General features: G+C 38.5%; 1 protein-coding gene across 2 annotated transcripts; it reads left to right on the top strand.

Annotated features, from left to right (window-relative positions):
• Nucleotides 1-352: 352 nt before the first annotated feature.
• Nucleotides 353-10,507, top strand: aspa (aspartoacylase). 2 transcript variants are annotated; one of them, XM_061248603.1, is made up of 8 exons: nt 353-1,363; nt 3,834-4,029; nt 4,744-4,837; nt 6,545-6,652; nt 7,864-7,973; nt 8,232-8,783; nt 9,334-9,425; nt 10,225-10,507. In XM_061248603.1, the coding sequence occupies exons 1-6, from the start codon at nt 1,122-1,124 to the stop codon at nt 8,427-8,429; spliced, it is 948 nt and encodes a 315-aa protein (XP_061104587.1). In that variant the 5' UTR covers nt 353-1,121; the 3' UTR covers nt 8,430-8,783; nt 9,334-9,425; nt 10,225-10,507. The 2 variants fall into 2 exon arrangements, with proteins under 2 accessions (XP_061104587.1, XP_061104586.1); XM_061248602.1 differs by having other exon boundaries at nt 9,334-10,507.
• The last annotated feature ends 2,660 nt before the right edge of the window (nt 10,508-13,167 follow it).

Genomic DNA, 13,167 nt, shown 5'->3' with positions numbered 1-13,167 from the left:
ACAGCAAACTGTCACACAGCCTTCTTTGATGCTGGTGCTTTTAACACTGGTGCTTTTTAACACACTGCATTTAGTTACACTGGTTGGCATGCATGTGCAAGAATTTGCATAAATTATTTGCTCTCCATGATAATATGCCTCCCTTATTAAATGTGCGTGTTTAGGATTAGGCTTAATTAGGGTGAATGAATTGTACTTTGACATACAAAATTACACGCAGCATTTATATGAAGCCTGCATCTGTCTGATGTATTCCGTCCAATAAAGGCATACGCGCAGCTTCTGACAAGGCTTGACACAGGTGCTAATTTACTTTCGGTCGACCAAAGTTTCGGTTTAGAAACTCACCCTTAAAACCTGTATGACGGGAAAAAATGCTAGCCTGAACAGTAGCGTTCAGAGCCTTCTGGTTTGGAAGACGAAGAACAGGTGGAAACCAGGGTGCATTCGCTATGAAGTCCCTTTTTGTACAGGGAGTTGTATTTGCATAATCGAAGACGGGATTTACTTGGGAAAACGCGGAGAATATTGACTTAAAGCTAAATCTGGTCATTTTATATGAACCCTGATGTAAAATCCAACTATGACCAGCTTGAAATACAATACAGCGAAGGACACATTATTCCCGAGATGCAATGAAAGAAAAAAAACGAATATATGATTAGTCCATTCGCACGCCTGTTGAGCTGTCACTTCGTTAAAGTTGTGAGAAATTGCACAGACTTTGTTTGAAAGTTAATCAAAACATAAGCCGATTTCTTCACTGCGTCCAAGTGTTCCGTGAATTTAATTGAAATGTAAGCCGATTCTGCACTTAGCCATAGTATTTAGGTATTTAGCTGGTGTTAACACTGGTGCAAACGCGTACAAAAATAAACTACAGTGTAAAATGAGAAGTAGGAGGATCCTTTAACCCAACCCACAGAAGTAATGTATAACACGGGGTTTATTTACTCCAGACATCGTGAGAGCTCGACATTTAAACGTTGGGCTATTATGTAAGTCTGCTAAAACAGTGCAGTGACCGAAGGACGCGACAGCGACAACTGCTCTGTTAACTTCCTCGTTCTTAAAGGTTTTCCGGACTAGGTTTAACTAACATTTTTTCGGTTGTCATCGCAATGACTACGTGCCACGGCGTTGTTAATCTGCCCGAGGTTAGAAAAGTGGCTATCTTTGGAGGTACACATGGAAATGAAATGTCAGGCGTGACGCTGGTTAATTTGTGGATAAACAACGGAGCGGAGATCCAGAGGAGCGGACTGACTATAAAGCCCTTTATAACTAACCCCCAGGCTGTGGAGAAATGCACTAGATATATCGACACCGATTTGAACAGAGCTTTCACTCAAGATAACCTCAGGTAGGCTAAATGAATCCACTTTGAATTGGTATGTTACTCTTTTTTTAATCACAAATATGTTTCAATGTAGTGGATACCAGAACGTTTTAAAACCAGATGTTTAGAAAATGCACATTTTCATTGGACAGAATTGAAACCTGCCTTGTATTATTGTGCTTGACAACCATAAATATTAGCAAGCGTCCACACTCAGAAAGTGAATTGATTTGCAGACTGGACTTTGTCACAGACTTTTGGTACAGTATGATTCAGACTGATATTGCATCTTGCACAATGGGAATTCTTTGTTCTGTTGCAACACTTTGTTATTAGGTTTGTTTCAACGTGTAATTGCACAACTGTATTTCACTGTAGTGCTGTATTTCACTGGATTGATATTATGCCTAATTTAGACAGTTAACTTCTGCAGATGGGGGGGGGGGGGGGGGGGGGGGGGGGGGCTTTTCTTATTAATTCAGATGGTTGTAGTCCCATTCAACATAATGGTTTTTACTGTTTTCAGCTTGTGATTAAATGGTAGTTAGCCTGTGATGGAATCTAACTCAAAACTCCTGTAAATGTTTGCTATGGTCTCTATTGACCAAATTTTATTCCTGTTATTTTCTCCAACACATTGAGTGAGTAGGCTTGTTTGAATGCTGGGCAGTATTTTCCAAAGGTAGCAACATTACATGGCAATTCCTTGGCAGGCACTCCTATGCAGCGTGACAGTAGTGGAGAACATTAGTGTTATCAGGAATACAAAAGTGGGTATCTCCAAGACAGAGGACATTGAACATGCAACATTCAAGATTACCCATTTTCATTGTATATGAGATCAATAGTATTTTAATATGTTTGAATGGTTTTCACAATATAGTCATTTGAAAGCCATGGTATATGATATGCCATATGGCACATAGTTGTATGAAATATTATGAGAGAAAATGTGGTTTATCTTTGTTGAAAACCAAGAAAATGTCAGCAATGTAAAATAAGTTGCTTTTGGTTAGTGCTGTGGTGTTGCTTCTGTACTTTTAAGAGCATAATGATTTTGAGCTATTCATAACTAGTTTCCACAAATGTGGAAACCCGAAGTTAAACTTTAGTGGCTGAGCATTAAGGATTCAGTTTTGCTGTTTTTCAGAGAGTGGGAACTGAAATAGCTATAGCCTCCCCCACAAAAATGTAAATTTGGACAAGTATCTGTCTCTACCTGTTTAAAAACAAAATCCAGCCACACTCTACCATTTTTACAACCACCTTGAAGAGTCTCGCCCAACCTTTTTGTACAGCGACGCACAAGAAAGGTCTTTAAGAAGATTCAGGTTATGGAATTCATCTGTCTACTTACAGGGAGTTAGCATCCATGTATTCACTCTTGCATTTCTATATATTTTTATTCATGTGTTTAATTTAGAGAAAGCAAGAACAGAATCACATTTTAAGTCCGCAGGGTAGTTGAACCCTTTTCAGACACCATGCCACGCCACGTCCAACATTTCTATTTAACAGAACCTGGCCGTTTTTCCGGAAGTTGTTTTTTAATTAAAATGGGACCCCTCCCCCTCCCTCTGTCATACAGGAGTGGCTCAGAGAACATACTGGTAGAGCGACTGTGGTGTCTTTTGTTGTTTTGCGCTGCAGTTAGAAACAGTAAAATAGGAAAAAGGGCACAATTGGCCTGCAGGAGTGCAGTGCTGTTCAAAGGCCAGCCCGGAATAATAAGACCGGCGCAGGGTAAAAGGCTCGCTCACTGTTAATTGTACAAAGTTGCAGTTGGTCAAAAATGTAGAGCTGTGAGGAAATGAATAGGAAAGTATGAATATGAAGTTTTGAATGCAGTGAATATGCGCATGTCACATGAACATGCGGTTAATTAGTTTCTGCTGTACTCCGAAAGATTGTTTTTTGTACTGCAGCGCCTGGTTCGGTTTGCATTCAAATTAACTAAGCTTAATGGTGGAAAGTAACAAGTGGACGTGTTCCAGGTTGGTTTTATTTGCAAGTGAAAGAACCACAACAGTGAATCAGTGAAATAAGGGACGCTCTACCCATTTGCAACAATATTTTAAAAGTACAAAGTGGCATAATTTATGGGCCAATTTTTTTTCTTTGTAATGCAGATTATGTTGTAGATATGAGCAGTTCTTCCTCAAATACCCTGTGTTCCTCACTTCTCAATTATATTTTGGCGCATTGTTGCTTTAGTGTATTATTGTACATTATGACAAATGCATTATGGATAACCTGGTTGCATATAAGGCAAAGGCAGTGTTAGTCTATTATTGTACATTATGGCAAATGCATTATGGGATGCCTGGTTGTATATAAGGCAAAGGAAGCTTTAGTATATTATTGTACATTGTGACTAATGCATTTTGGGATACCTGGTTGTATATAAGGCAAAGGAAGCTTTAGTATATTATTGTACATTATGACAAATGCATTGTGGGATACCTTAACATTGTCTGTTGCATTAACTCCTCAGTGTGCCGAGAAGTGAAGAGCTGCCTTATGAAGTGAGAAGAGCTCAGGAAATCAATCAGATGTTTGGGCCTAAAGGCAGTCCAGAGGCCTACGATGTCATTTTCGATCTGCACAACACGACCTCCAATATGGGCTGCACGCTTATTCTGGAGAGCTCAAAGGACCACTTTAATCTTCAAATGGTGAATTATATCAAGGTAACAATTGTTGTTTCAAAGTCTTCACACTTCACACTGTTATTGTGCGAAAGGAAAACATGGTCCAAATATTGATGAAAATATCAATTAGCGTCATGGTGAGCAATACATTGCAGACCGTGTAAACCTATAATAATCAACAAAAACAATGCTGCATGGTTGCAATGCTTGATTCTACATTGTATAGTGTTATAATAAAAAGTATTCTGCACTGCTTTTAGACATGTTTGTGGGGAGTTGGCAGGAACACAGAAAATTGCAATACAATCTTGTAAATTGAAGGTAAATGTCAGTACATATTTGTGACAACATTCTTTATAACCTGAAATATTGACATCAAGATATTTCATAAAAAGTATGAAAAAATGCATCTGTACCTTTAAAAACACCCAGGTTTGCACGTTTTCTCTGGGGGGGAAAAAAAGTATGGCAGAAACTAAACATTTATAAAAACACATTTATTTGGGTCAGATTCAAGCAGGATGTGCGCACTCTGCGCAACTAAAAACCGTTCCTGGGACTCATTTCCAAATGTCCTTTTCCTTCTTCAAACTCTTGAAATTTAGTTCCCACTTTTGTACGCGAGTTGCCCGTTAGCCGTAGCCACAAGGAAACAAGTGCTAAAAACACCAGCGGGTGCCCTTCAGTTGGAAAGTGTTGGAAAGACCGCTGTGCACTTGTAGGGAGGTAAACCGCTCTCTGTTTGTCACGCAGCGCGCCGTTGCGCCCGCCAGCTGTACGGTCCTGCTGACTGAGCACCCCCTCCTTCAGTACTCCACTACACGGTCCGTTGGCAAGCACCCCATCGGTGAGTACAAAGTCCGGCCTCGATTCCGGACAATTCAACCAAATCCCACAGCAACACAGCGCTGGCTGTTAACTGCCTGCTGTTTTTTTTGTGTGTGTGTCTTATGTACTTGCGTGCAGTGCCTGAGAACTGGGTTTGACTCTTACGGTCTGAAATATTAGGAGGCCGGCCGAGGGATTAGGTTTTAAAAGAGAAATTAGCGGCTTGCTAATTATACATTATAACGTCTCAGTGGTGACCAAAGTGGTTTCAGTCTGCAAAGATGAACAGACTGATTTTGCTGATTCTGTGATGATAATACATAATTTTTACAATTTTGAGTGTTCTTGAAAGAATGGAGGAGATTAACCCAAATATACAAGCCTAGAGACCTAATTTAATCCTCATACTCTTTGTCCTTGAAGGTGTACTCCATTTGGTTTATCTTGTATACTGTATAGTTAATATTGCAGTTGTTTTTAAAATGCTGTTTTGTTTCTTTATTCAACATAAATATAGTCATGTCTGTATTGGGAAATCACATAGCTTCCGCAAAAATGTCTCAAAAGACGCTCTTGAATCTGAATTCAAACTAGTTACAAATTCTTGCAGGTTGAATCCCTTTTTGAGTTCAGAAATGTATTACCAACCCTTAAGCAATCTATCAGTTAAGAAATGTATTACCAAGCCTTAAGCAATCTACTGTTTTCATTAACTTTGGTGGAACAGAGTTAATTCTTCACCAATGCAACTAAAACATTCCACTGTGGAGAAAACCAGTTCAAATTCCCACTACAACTAAGACTCCCCCTCCACTGTTGCACTCATGCACTTATTCTGCTAGCTGCTGTTGGCTCAGGATAAGATTCCATTCTGTGTTGTGTGTCACAAGATCTAGGGACTACTTATTAAGCTTTCCACATAACAAGTCATTTCAAGAAGAAGTCGTTTCAATACTGTCGCGACAGCTGACTAGCTATCTTTTTCAGTTCATCTCAACGGCTAGCGTACCCTACACATAGCAAGCTAAATAAAATCCTAATAACTCGAAACAATGTAAATACTTATTGCAGTGTTAGCTAGCACAACTAAACAATAAGGCATTGTTTAATCCCCACATGCCATTTCGTAGGCCACCAGAACGAAAAGGTTGGTGGTGTTGCCTTCTGTGCTCAGAGTATTTTGCTCAAACCTGCTTTGAGGATAAGGCTGTTATAGTAAATGTTATGCTATAGAGACACATCAGCAGCCAAGGTAAGAATTGGGTGATCCAGGGGAACAGTATACAACAGTATTATCCATGGTTATTTGTTATTTAGCTGATGATTTTATCCAAAGTGACTTACAGTTGATTAGACTAAGCAGGGGACAATCCCCCCTGGAGCAATGTGGGGTTAAGGGCCTTGCTCAAGGGCCCAACATCATGGCTACACCGGGGTTTGAACCTTCCGGGTCCCAGTCATGTACCATAGCCACTGCCCCATGGTCCCAGGGCAGGCTTATGTACTGCAGTTGTCTTTGGGAATGCTGCAGCTGGGATCAGGCCTTAACCCCTGTCATCAGAGTTCACCTTCCAGCAGAACTCGCTACATTTTTATTTCAAGTGTTATGCCACGTATATACAGCCGGATTTCATCCTTTCATTTTGAGGTATGGCACTTATTGTAAAAGACTAAACAATCGTCAGAACAGATTGGTTGGCACTAAGACTCTCTCTGTTCCTTTCAGGTCTCGAAGTTGGTCCCCAGCCTCAAGGAGTTCTCAGGAGCAACATCTTTGAATCCATGCGAGCAATCGTGAAACATGCCTTGGACTTTATTGAGCTTTTTAACGGAGGTTGGTATTTTCCAGGACTTCATAATCTAGGATTATCATTCCACTCTTACTATGCAACATACTCTTTGGCAACCTTGTTCAGAGATGTCTATCTTACCTTACCCAAAATGTAAAAAAATAGTATTAAATGTGGCTTTGTGTATATGCATAAGACTGTCTAGATCTATAAAGTAATGAGACTTTTAGAAAGTCCTGTCAGCCTAGTTGCAGTCTTTTTGTACAGTGCTATCAGGATTATTGGCTATGGGGTTTACTGAGTTTGCTGAAGTGTTCCTGTGTGTTGAGTTGGACTGTGGAGATGTGGACTGCTTAAGGACAAAGGGGGGTTGTTGAGACACGCAGTAGACATAAATACCCCAATGCAATGACCGTTTGGTTACCTGATTGGTAGATAGGAACCAACATTTTATAAAGGTGTGGAGAGTAAAATTGAAACAAAACCATATTGTTGACCTGCCTTTCATCTAAGTCTCATACCAAAGGATCTATTTTGTTACATGTGTATATTTTTTCTTTGTTAATTACATTTTTATTTGCATAAATTACAAATTGGAACTACAAGTTTTTTACTTTTCTAAGTCTACACATTCTTCTACAGCTCTTAGGTCTTGACATTAAAAATACTTTCGGTACCCTCTTTAGTGAAGTGAAAGTTCAAGTCTGGATCCACTTCCTTTTCCTGTATGAGTAAATAACAGTGTTAGTTATTTTCTAGCTTCACATAAACATGTACTGGATCCCGAGTTTTAATTGAGGCCTGTCGAATCTGCACAGCCCTGTTAGTGAATGGGATGTTTGTTGGAAGTTGGTTGGTTTCCATGTCATTAAAGACTGAGTTTGTAGCATGGACTCAGTGGCCATATTGTTCTGGCCAGAATGCCTTGCTCGGTGCTGAACTGCATTTTCTGTGGAGAACATTAACTGTATAGTGACTGAAAAAAGAGCAGCATATATGAAATGAAGCTTCCCGTTTTATACTGGAACTGTGGTAAATGAATGAATGCTGGTTTTATAGCAAGATATGCAATGGCAGAAATACACTCTCATTTTCAGAATGAACAATAATTACAATTGACTCTAATGTCATTACAGTGGGATAGAAATGCTTTTACAGTATCTTGTGTCATAGAATATATATAACCACTATTAGATGTTTTTGCTTTTAAATGATTGGTTTTCTCTAAAAGTGACGCTGTGTTTTCCCACTACAGGTATGGAGTTCCAGCCATGCACTGTAGATGTATATAGAGTTTCAGAAAAAATGGATTACCCAAGGGACACAAATGGAAACATCACAGCCATGGTGCATCCTAATTTACAGGTATACAAACGAACAGCGAAAAATCTTTGTTTTTAATTGTTTCCATTGTTGTGTTAGCTGCGTCTGTTCAGGGTATGGAAATTAGCGTTTTGTTTTGTCGGTTGCATTTGCTTTTAGCCGCAATGTTTCTCCGTGGTGATTATAATGAACATGCGATGTGAAGCGTAAAGCGGAAAGCGTAATTATCAGCAAGTGTTTCGGATGAATTACAGAATTGTCTAGCGAACCCGGACTCAACAAAAGCCTTTATTTCTGTAGGACTGCGACTGGGAGCCGCTGAACCGCGGGGACCCTATGTTCCAAACGTTTGATGGGAGAACGATCGAATACGAAGGTGGCCACACGGTCTATCCCGCTTTTATAAACGAGGCTGCGTACTATGAGAAGCACCAGGCCTTTACGTTGACCAGAAGAGAATCGTTAACAGCGAATGGTATCAAAGCCTCCGAAATGTAGATTCATAAGCGAGTGCAATTTCAGAAGGCTCGGTGCTAAAATAATCGTTAGACTACTGCACATTTAAATGTAAATTAATAGAGATTTAATATTTCATGGATATTTTCCCATAACATATAACTATGCAATTTTGTATGCAATAAATTACTGAATTTCAGAAATCTTGTGGTTACATTTAAGAGAACCTTTATTGTAATTGAAAATGCCTAGATTAATCAGTTGAATATTTTCTGCAAACTAAACAACTGTCGATAACTTGAATGTCCTGCTGAGAATTCCTGAGGTACCAGGCTCCACTTTCTTCAAATTGGCCTAATATTCAGGAATATTCAAGAATACTCAGCAGATCATATGGTCAGTATTCCTTACATATTAAAGATGAAATATTAACACCAGACCTGGGTAAAAATACAGAATTGTTTTGGACTCAATTACAGAATTATTTTGGACTCAAAAGGAAATTTTCTAGTCTGTACTGAGCTTGTTTGGTGTATTGGAACCTATGAAATACTTTTAGAAAGTGCAAACCCCGCCTTCTTGTCCTCTTGGCTGGCTCAATTGCACCAGGCAAGATCAATTGAGCACAGAAAAGTATTTGAATCCAAAATAATAGTGTATTTGGCATGGTAACTTACCATGATGTCAGTATATGCCCCCCAAACACTGAGGCTATGTTCAAATCTGCATACTGCATACTAAATTTCTGACTGATTTTCATTGAAATGTAGTAGCATTCTTAGTATGTGGTGTCGAACACAGCCTAATTCTTCAAGGGCACTTGTGAAGACTCAATTGCTGTGGCTTGCCTTATAATTTTATTGCCATGTTTTGTTCAGGATAAAGGTTGTTAGCAGTTGGAATGGATTCCACTAAACTGCAGTACTGTGTGCCTATTATTTTACAGGGTGTTGAGTGCAGGATCCTCACTTCTGTGATTCAACCATTACCTCTTGTAGAACTTGTTGACAGTCAGACAGATGAACATTTGGCTTAAAGGTACAATTGGTCATTTCGGACTTTTAACGGTCGAGAGGAATTGCAGCAACAGACACCCTCAAACCACAACGCAGTTATTTTTATGAGAACATTTTTCTTGGTGAACATACATTTCAGGTTGTTGTACATTACGCATTTATATTTTCTGTAACATACATAAGTAGGGTTCTACATATAATCTGAGCATTCATGTTGCATTTTTAATCATGCATATCTATCTATGTACACAAATTGTGCAGTGCAATTGTTTTTATGTCTAAACTGGTGCTTCGGCTTTCATTTAAGTCATTCTGAAATTATTTATTAAATAGTTAATATCCTCTTGTCTGTTAGGTGCTGATTTTGTTCTTTAAGTTATTGTTGATATTCTTCCTTATGTAAAACACATTCCAATCTCAGTATATATGTCATTATTTTATTCAATGTGTTGTGGGCATTTGTTGCATTGTTTAAAAGCAAAACTAATTATTCTCTAATTTATGAACAATAAATTGAAAATGTAATTGCTTTGCTGATTTTATCTAATTTGATCTAGTAGATCCAAGTAATATCACGGTACTGCTGAGTGCTGTATTTATCAATATGAATTTTAATTTATTAAAATATTTTGTTGTCACTCTACTTGAATTGCTTAACTTAATCATATTATAAGCATGGAAGCACAACCAATCAGTGTCTTCCATGTAAACGTGATCCAGGTGGGCCAGCATTTTGATTGGCCTTCGAAGAGTCTACCGTGTCTCCTAAGAGAGCCAACCAGGTTATATTGACTGCATTCATGTCATTTGTATTTTTCTAGTGTTTCTTCTATGGAGCCCTTCTACAGAACATCAGTATCAGGAAGTCTAGTTGGAACTATTGCACAGCACACCTCTTGACCTTTCATTTATAATGGAAATAGTTTTTACAGTTTTTTTATTAGCAGGATTAGATTATATATGGCCATACTCATAATTTCTGTTTCACTAAGTGTTATTGGAGAGGATTCTTGCTTCCCATGTGACATTTTTAAATACATCAGTTGTGAGGTACTTGTAATATTATAATGTCAATAAACTAAACTGTGAAGCATTCTGCAAGGACTAATGGCATTGATTTTATTTATTGGAGACCTTTTAGGTCTACAGGGGATACATAGGACAATAATTACTTTACCGTTTATTTGAGTTTGATCTGTACAGGATTGTAATCGAATAGATGTACAGTCCCAGTGTGAATAATTTTGGGGCTCACTGGACAGTCATTCTATATTACACAGCACAGTTACAGTAGCATTCCCATCAAGAGAATCGTCTGATTTTGTTTACAGTACAGTTAATATTGTTTACAATATTAAGGATATTTGATACTTAACATTTTCTGAAATTAACATGAATGCTAAATACAGAAAATCATGTTCAGGTATTTGCAAGATTAGTCTAAATTAAATCACCAAGTAGTCAGGAAGTAATATATTTCATTATACAGTGGGGTCTGAGCCCACATTGAAAATCTGGGAAAATCTTGGAAATAGTTTTAGGATTTTGAAAAAATGAAAACAAATTAATGTTACTTCAAAGCTTTGTGAGAACTACTTGAAGACCAATGAAGAGGTCACCTGACCTCAACCCCATTGAACATTTATGGGGGCACTTGAAGACTGACAAAAACCAAGCATTCAGTAACATCACAAAATGCTATTTGGAACATTGTCATAAAATGCTGGGATAACATGAATCATCAGGTTTTTCACAAATTTGTGGAGTCCATTACAGCTTGACTGCACGTTGCCAATAAAGCAAAAGGTGTTCATACCAAATACTAAGAAATTCTGAAATTAATGTCATTTTGTATTAAATTAGAAAAGAATGCAAAAAGTATTTTCACTTCTGACCTTGGAGACTTTCCTGTATGGGAGCGTCTTCCATTTGGAGTGTGTAAAGTTATGCCGCCACTAGGTGTCACTTTAGGACAACAAATCAAATGAGGAACTTCGGCAAGCTGCATCCAGGCATCTTGATAGATTAGCTTTGATTAAGAGTGCTCTTTTGTAGCACATCGTACATTAATTTATCTCTTTGATATGCTGATATATTGAGTCTGGCTATTCAAGGTTTGTAAAATATCAGTGTTATTTTCATTATAAGTATGGCCTTCCATTGTACTTGCTATTAAAACCTGAATCTATTGGGAAATATAAGACCCAAGAAATGAGAGATTCACATTTGGGTGATGTCACTATTTTTTATATTTGGTGGTTATGGTTTGCCCATCCAAATAAGATGAAGGCAGGGGCATCTATATATCACTGTCAATATAGGGTGTAGGTCTTTATTTTATGCGTTCTGTTTTCTTTTATGCTTTTTTAATATATGCCTCCTTTTGTTTTATGGCATTATTTGTATGGCATTATTAGTAGGTTGTTTTAATCCTCATCCCCCAATTGTTCTTTCAGTCCTGAAGCCTGCTGATTATTTCAGATTACATTTATATTGACATTGACATTAGAGGCATTTAACACTCTTATTTACATTGACTTTATAAGTATGTTTACTTACAGTGTATTTATATATTCCTAGACATTTCCTGCTCAATTACCTCAAACATGCCAGGGCAGTGTCCCTGTGATTGAGCCTACAACCCTAACCTTGCAGGTGCAAACCTAGTTCTCCAACCATTATGCTCAACTCGATGTCTCCAGCTGAATAGGTCACAAGGAAATGATAAAAAAGCGATTTTTAAATGAATAAAAACTAATACAGGTCATTATAAGTTTAGTGTGATTCAACTAGTTACTGCAATAGAGGAGTAATTCTATATAATTATCATATCACTGCACTGTAACACCCTGTACTTTCCTATTGGTCTGTAAAAAAATGTATTGCAGGTATTTGAAATTAAAGAAAATACTTCTGCAAGTTGTCGTCACGTCTTCCCAGATCACCCAGACAATATTATATTCTCCAATAAGACTTTGACTCGTCAAATATGATCCCCTCAGCTATTGACCCTCCCCGAGCTTAAAAGCCTTTGGTAAAATTATCTTCTGGCTCTGGGAGAAGCTCCACTGGAGCACTCAAATCAGGACCATCCATCACACCCCCATATCAGTAATACTGTTCTCAGTCCTCTGAATAACGTTACAACTAATGAAACTGGCAAAGACATTACTGGAAGTGCTCTCTCTCTCTCTCCCTCTCTCCCTCGCTCTCTCCCCCTCTCTCTCCTTCTCTCCCTCTCTCTCTCCCTCTCTCCCTCACTCTCTCTCTCTCCCTCTCTCCCTCTCTCTCCCCCTCTCTCCCTCTCTCCCTCTCCCCCCCCCCTCTCTCCCTCTCCCCCCCCTCTCCCTCTCCCCCCCCTCTCCCTCTCCCCCCCCTCTCTCCCTCTCCCCCCCCTCTCTCCCTCTCTCTCTCTCTCCCTCTCTCTCTCTCCCTCTCTCCCTCTCTCCCTCTCTCTCTCTCTCTCTCTCCCTCGCCCACTCCTTTGCCCTCAAGTAGTTTTCATATTCTCTGATGAGTACAACAGTACATATCAAATTTGAAATGACCTAATCAAGTTTTAGGTTTCCTTGCACAGTTACATTATCTTTTTAACGGCTGGAATGTTGAAAATTGTCTGATAGGTCTTTTATTATATTTGTGTACATCTTGTACTCAAATGTATCTGTAGGTGTATATCATAATTACAATGTATTATACAAATTGTGATCCATCTCACATTCCCCTACAAAAGGAAAATATAATATTTTATTGAAATAATGCTT

Source organism: Conger conger, chromosome 7, assembly GCF_963514075.1.
Source record: "Conger conger chromosome 7, fConCon1.1, whole genome shotgun sequence".
Lineage (NCBI taxonomy): Eukaryota > Metazoa > Chordata > Actinopteri > Anguilliformes > Congridae > Conger > Conger conger.
The sequence above is the reverse complement of the archived record's forward strand: the minus strand, read 5'-3'. Positions and strand labels throughout refer to the sequence as shown.